At 36.3% G+C, this 7,026-nt stretch overlaps 1 protein-coding gene across 1 annotated transcript; it reads right to left on the bottom strand.

The window, feature by feature from the left end:
• Positions 1–520: 520 nt before the first annotated feature.
• Positions 521–1,122, bottom strand: LOC105520032 (60S ribosomal protein L11-like). The gene has a single exon (XM_011953598.1). It carries the CDS (start codon positions 1,107–1,109, stop codon positions 573–575), a length of 537 nt encoding a protein of 178 aa, XP_011808988.1. The 5' UTR covers positions 1,110–1,122; the 3' UTR covers positions 521–572.
• Between the last annotated feature and the right edge of the window lie 5,904 nt (positions 1,123–7,026).

The raw sequence follows: 7,026 nt of genomic DNA, 5'->3' as shown, positions 1-7,026 counted from the left end.
CTATTCTTGGCAAGTGAGATAAACATGTTCTCTGATTGCTAAAAATTAACTTTCCAAAATAGATAAATGTGTTATAACCAGGCACATAGCATAAAATAGCATACACATAGCATAACATGAGCCTACACACACAGATAGCAAAAAGTTAACAGTGCCCTCCAACAAGAGATAATTTTAGGACAAGACAAAAAATATATTCTAAAAGACAGCATTGAAAAGTAAATAAATTATATTCCAAAGAAAAAATAAAGAAGGATATAAAAGATTTTCCCCAATCTTCATGCTTTAAACTAGAATAGTAAGGGATGGAAAATATACCATTTCCTGAAATTTCTAAGAGATCTTAGTGATTGGGATCAATAGTAGCAAAACACTGGTGGATGCCAATTCTCTCCTGTGTAAAAGGTATGTGAGTTCAGTTCTGTGTGATTGCACAACGGTAAAGGTATTGCAAGCGTTCACAGATCACTCACTCTGCACATAATACCTTTGCCCCAAATAACCCTCTGCACCATTTTTTTTTTTTTTCCACTGAAAACTTTTTATTGGTCTTTTTGGATAGAAATGGGAATTTATTTGCCAGGAAGGATGATCCCATCATACTTCTGCTGGAACCAGTGCATCGCCTCCTCTTTGCTGATTCTGTGTTTGGCCCCAGTGCAGCCTGTCCTGCACTTCTTGTCTGCAATGCTGAAACCTGGCCTACCCAGCACCACACAGAAGTCCAGGCCGTAGATACCAATGCTTGGGTCATACCTGAAGCCCAGATAGATGTGTTCCTGGATCCCAAAACCAAAGTTTCCAGTATCTGAGAAGTTGTTTTTTCTTAACTCATACTCCCGTACCTTTAGACCCTTCTCCAAGATTTCTTCTGCCTTGGCCCCTTGAACTGTGCAGTGGACAGCAATCTTTTCATTTCTCCGGATGCCAAAGGATCTGACAGTGTATCTAGCTTTGGAAAACACAGGGGTCTGCCCTGTGAGCTGCTCCAAAACCTTGGCTGCTCGGGTCAGTCTGTCTCCACTCTCCCCAACACAGATGTTGAGACAGAGCTTGTGGATGCGAAGTTCCCGCATGGGGTTCTCCTTTTCACCTTGATCCTGTGCCATGATGGAGTGCAGGAAGAGAGGCTCTGCACCATTTATACAGTAAAAGAATTACAGCCATTATTTTAGTAACTAGTCCCTAAAACATAAAGGCTTTCTTTCCTCTTTCAAGAATTCTAAACCATGAGATATGTACTATACATATTGAACACATATAAAGAGATGAGAACACATGTGAAGATGCAGAACACGTGTAGAGTTTTGTTATAATTTTTTCTCTCTTCAAAGCATTTGTATTTTTTGAATGAAAGAGGGCCCAATCATTACTTAATCCAAATCCTGAAACCTGTAGGTAGATATACAATAACTAAGGCATAAAGAATAGCAGATCTATTCACTGATTGGGAGTTGAAAACAAAAAAAGAAAAGAACAGGAGACAGGGAAAGTGTTTACCATGAGTTGTGGTAAATGAATCTATATATTATATTATAAGGTTTCTACATTTTGCATAAAGTGGAAACAACATTAACTAAAGTTGCTGTGAAAAGTTAAGAATGTCTATTGCATCCCTATAGAAACCACTTACAAAAAAAAAATACAGGGGAAAGATTGCCAGAATGACTGAGGAAGAAGCATGGCAAATCCTTTCCTCAAAAAGCAATGATAAAATTCGACAAAATTATCAAAAACAACCATTTCGGTACACTGTAAATTGACCAAAGTCATACAACAACTTGAAAGGAAATTATTTTTTAAAACAATTACTAAACTTTAGTGAGCTCAGTGGAGGTCTGTGGTATTTTACCCTGGGGCTGTTCCTATCTACCCTTTTCCCATAGCTCCATAGTGCGGTAGTTCTACCAAGGCAGAGCAGACCCTGAGAGGTAGCTGACAGAAGGGGCTCAACTCCTTTGGACCAGAGCTTGAAATAAACCTATGCCCAGGAGCACTGTCAAAAACAATAGGGATCTCAGTGGTAAACAATCAGGGAAGTCCAGTATTGCAGCTAGCCTGAGGTTGCAACACTGTTTGGGATAAACAACATACCAGCAGACCAACCAGAAGTTTACCAGTGTGATCTGGAGACTGAGACAGCCACAGTAGGCACTGATAAGCTCTCACATATCCCTGGGGGTCTGGAAGACTGCCTGCCTATGCATAATTGTGCATATGCTCAGGAGAGGCCAGAGATGGCTTTAGCTAGCTATGTAGCTGACTGACTATGAGGCTTTATGACACAGATACTAAAATCAGCGCAGACTTGGCCCGGCATGGTGGCTCATGCCTGTAATTCCAGCGTTTAGGGAGGCCAAGGCAGGAGGATCATTTGAAGTCAGGAGTTTGAGACCAGCCTGGCCAACACGGTGACACCCCATTTCTACTAAAAATACAAAAAGAAAATAATAATAATAGCTCAGGCGTGGTGGCATGCACCTGTAATCCCAGCTACTCAGGACGCTTACTTAGGCAGGAGGATCACTTGAATCTAGGAGGTGAAGGCTGCAGTGAGCCAAGACCATGCCACTGCACTTCAGCCTGGGTGACAGAGTGAGACTCTGTCTCAAAAAAAAAAAATAAATAAATAAGTAAATAAAAGCAGGGTAGACTTGTAAACTGCCTGTACACTGCATGTGATCTTCACCTAAACACAAAATATGTCAGTTAAAAAGTAGAAGCTTTATTAGATCAAGGTGTTCAAGCACAACTTCTGACCACTCACTGGTTGACCAGTAAGATATGATGCCACTGCACTTCAGCCTGGGTGACAGAGTGAGACTCTGTCTCAAAAAAAATAAATAAATAAATAAGTAAATAAAAGCAGGGTAGACTTGTAAACTGCCTGTACACTGCATGTGATCTTCACCTAAACACAAAATATGTCAGTTAAAAAGTAGAAGCTTTATTAGATCAAGGTGTTCAAGCACAACTTCTGACCACTCACTGGTTGACCAGTAAGATATGATGGCCCAGGGTAACCCCTAGGAAATTAGGCATAAAGTGACAACAACGGTAACAACAATAATAATAATAACCGAGCAGAAACATAAGCTGCTGCATGTTGTGAGGGAGCCAGATTCCACAGAATTAGTTCATGCAAATCACTAAACAAACAAGCAAAACAGAAACCAGAACAACCTGCAGTTGAGGGGGACCAGAATTCAAACTTGGTGTAGTACATTGTCTAAAATGTTCAGTTTTCAACAACAATTATGACATATGCAACGAAACAGTAAGTATAACTCATACACAATGGAAAGGGGTGGAAGCAGTCAATAAAGACCATCTCTGAGGGGGGCCAGATGTTAGATTTAGTAGACAAAGACTAAATACATTCAAAGAACTAAAGAAAATAATATTTAAATAATTAAATGAAAGGATGACAGCAATATTTCATCAAATAAAGAATACTGATGAAAAGAGAGAAATTATTAAAAAGAACCAAATGGAAATTCTGAAGTTGAAAAGTACAATAATTGGAATGAAAAATTTATGGTTCAATAGGTTTGAGATAGCAGAAGAAGAATCTATGAACTTGGAGGTAGATTCAATCTGAAGAAAAGAAGAAAAAGAACAACAAAATGAACAGAGCTTCACAGACCTGAAGGACACCATGTATATAATGACAGTACCAGGATGAGAAGAAAGGTACAGAGAAAATATTTGAAGAAATAATGCCCCAAACTTATCAATTTGTGAAGAACCCAATCTACATATTCAAGCAGTTCAACTAATTCCAAACAGAATAACCACTGACATATCATGGATAAGTCATAGTGAAATTGTTGAAAGCCAAAGATCAGGACTGCCTCTGCCATCACTACTTTGAAACTCTTAATTTCTGAACAAATGACCTCATATTTTCATCTTCACTGGGTTCTGCCAAAGACAAAGAGAACATCATGAAAGCATCAAGACAAAAATAACTCATTATATACAAGGGAACCCACAATTATGTTAACAACTGAATTTTCATCAGAGTAAAGGCCAGAAGACAGTGGGATGACATATTATAAGAACTAAAGGAAAAAAGAAAAAAACCTGTCAACCTAGAATTCTATATTCAGCAAAACTCTTCTTTGGAAATAAAGCCCAAATAAAGATATTCAAAAAAACTAAACAAACAAACAAACAAAAAAGCCTGAGATAATGTGTTCCTAGCTGACTTGCCTTATGAGAAATACTAAAGGAGTCCTTGAGGATGAAGGAAAATGACAGCAGATGATAACTCAAGTTCACATAAAGAAATAGGGCAGTCTCAAAGGTAGTTTATGTAAGTATTAAATATATGTAACAATAAAAGACAGTATAAATATCTCTCTTTCTTTTTTCTTTTTCTTTTAGATATAGATCTCATTCTGTCACCCAGGCTGTAGTGCAGTGGTGTGATCATAGCTCACTTGCAACCTCAAACTCCTGGCCTCAAACCATCCTCCCACTTCAATCTCCCGAGTAGCTAGGCATGCACCAACCCACTTAGCTAACTTTTTAAAAAATTTCTGTAGAGACAACGTCTCATCATGTTGCCCAGGATGGTCTCAAATTCCTGGCCTCAGGTGATCCTCCTCCTTTGGCTTCCCAAAGTGGTAGGATTAAGCGTGTGAGTCATTGGGCCCAGACTGGTTTTTTTCTTAATTGAAAATGAAACCATATGAAGTAATTATAAAGCTGTATTGTTCAGCTTATAAATTATAAAGATGTGATATGGATAACTATAATAACACAAAAAAGGAAGGCGAGAATTAAGCTATAGAACAAGGAAATGTTCCAAAGAGTAACTCTAATCTACAAGAAGAAATGAAGAGCAACAAAAATGGTAAATAGTTACAGATTTCAATATTTCAGTCTCAATATTTGATAAAAACAACTAGACAGAAAAACAGCAGGGACACAGAAGACTAGAGCAACACTAGCAACCAACTTGATCTAACTGATACCTGTAGAACACTCCACCCAACAACAGCAGAATTCTTTTTAAGCACATATGGAACATTCTACAGGGCACACCATAAGCTAGGCCATAAAGCAAGTCCAAATGAATTTTTAAAAACAGATGACTGAAATATTACAAAGTTTATTTTCTGACCACAGTGGAATTAAATGAGAAATCAACAACATTAGAAAATTTAGGGAATTTACAAATATTTAAAAATTAAACAGCACAGTTCTAAATAAGCCAAGAAAAAAGCACAAGGAAAATTGGAAAATATTTTTAATGGAAGAGAGAAAAAAAACTATCAAAATATATGGGATGCAGCTAAAGCAGGATATATAGGAAAAATGTATACCTGTAATCACACCTTGAATAGAAAAGAATAATCTCAAATCAATAACCTAAACTTCCACCTTAATGAACTAGAAAAAAGTAACCAAACTCAAAGCAATCAGAAAGAAGAAAATCATAAAGATCAGAGAGGAAATCAATGAAATAGGAAACAGAAAAGCAATAAGAAAAATCAATTTAATTAAAAGTTGATTCTTTGAAATGATCAAAATATTGGCAAAACTTTAGGCTGATGAAGAAAAACCTGAGAAAACACAAATTACCAAAAATAATGAAAGAGGAGACATCACTATTGACCTTACAGAAACAAAAAGAGTTGTAAGAGAATGCTATCAAGAACTTTATGCTAACCAATTAGACAACTTAGATGAAATGGACAAATTCCTAGAAATATAGGAGTTGCCAATACTGATTCAACAAGATATATAAATTCTGAATAGACCTATACCAAGTAAAGAAATTGATTTTGTAATTTTAAGTCTTCCCAAATGAAAAGAATCCCAGGTCCCATTGTTTTCACTGGAGGATCCTATAAATCATTAAAATAATACTTAATACTATCCTTCATAAACTCATAAAACAGAGATGGAAGGAATATTTCCCAACTTATACTATGAGACCAATAATAACCTGATACCAAAATCAAAGACATCAAAAGAAAATTGCAGACCAATGTTCCTCATGAGGTTAGATGCAAAAATTCTCAGTAAAATATTAGCAAACTGAATCTAGCAATATACAAAAAGAATGCTATATTATTACCATGTGAAACTTATCCCAGGAATGCAAGGTTGGTTTAACATCTGAATTATCAGTTAACATAACACACCATATAATAAAGCTCAGAGCCAGAAAAAGCATCATCTCAACATCTCAACAGACCCAGAGAAAGCACTGCACAAAATTCAATACCCATTCATGATTTAAAAAAAAACAAATTCTCAGCAAACTAGGAATACTTTGCTGTTTTAAAACAGCAAGATGTTTGAGACTTAGGATGAAAACTTTAAAAGTTGTAAATGTTGATGGAACATTTGAAATACAAATACTGCATTCAAGAAAAATAAACTTTGACCTGAGGATTAATAGCAAAATAAATGTTTGTGAATATTTCAAGTATAGTCAGACTATAAAACTAGTGTTCTGGTATGTGGATAAGCTCTGAGGTTAATGTGATAAGAGTGTGGTTTAATTTGCTTAGCATGGATCCACATAACTCCATTATAACCAGTTTAAAAAAATGAAAAAGAATATATTTCTACATTATAAACAAATTGGTTTTTAGTTGAATAGTTTTAAATGAACTAAAGAAATTCACCATTTATTTGATCATAATTTAAACATAATTTTTGTATTAAAGTACATTTTTTTAAAAGGCTGTTCATGGGATTTAAGTAAGAGTCTCTAATATGTGTTTACTTTTTTACATAAGGTTTGTAGCCAGCCCTCTAAGGTTCCTAAGTAATATTTAAAATTGTAGAGTCTTGCTTTGTCGCCCGGGCTGGAGTGCAGTGGCGTGATCTCAGCTCACTGCAACCTCTGCCTCCCTGGGTTAAAGCAATTCTCATGCCTTAGCCTCCCAAGTGGCTGGGACTACAGGCATGTGCCACTATGGCCAGCTAATTTTTGTATTTTTAGTAGAGACAGGGTTTCACTATGTTGGCCACTATTTTTGTATTTTTAGTAGAGACAGGGTT

This window comes from Colobus angolensis, unplaced genomic scaffold (assembly GCF_000951035.1).
Source record: "Colobus angolensis palliatus isolate OR3802 unplaced genomic scaffold, Cang.pa_1.0 Scaffold369, whole genome shotgun sequence".
In the NCBI taxonomy this organism is placed as follows: domain Eukaryota; kingdom Metazoa; phylum Chordata; class Mammalia; order Primates; family Cercopithecidae; genus Colobus; species Colobus angolensis.
The sequence above is the reverse complement of the archived record's forward strand: the minus strand, read 5'-3'. Positions and strand labels throughout refer to the sequence as shown.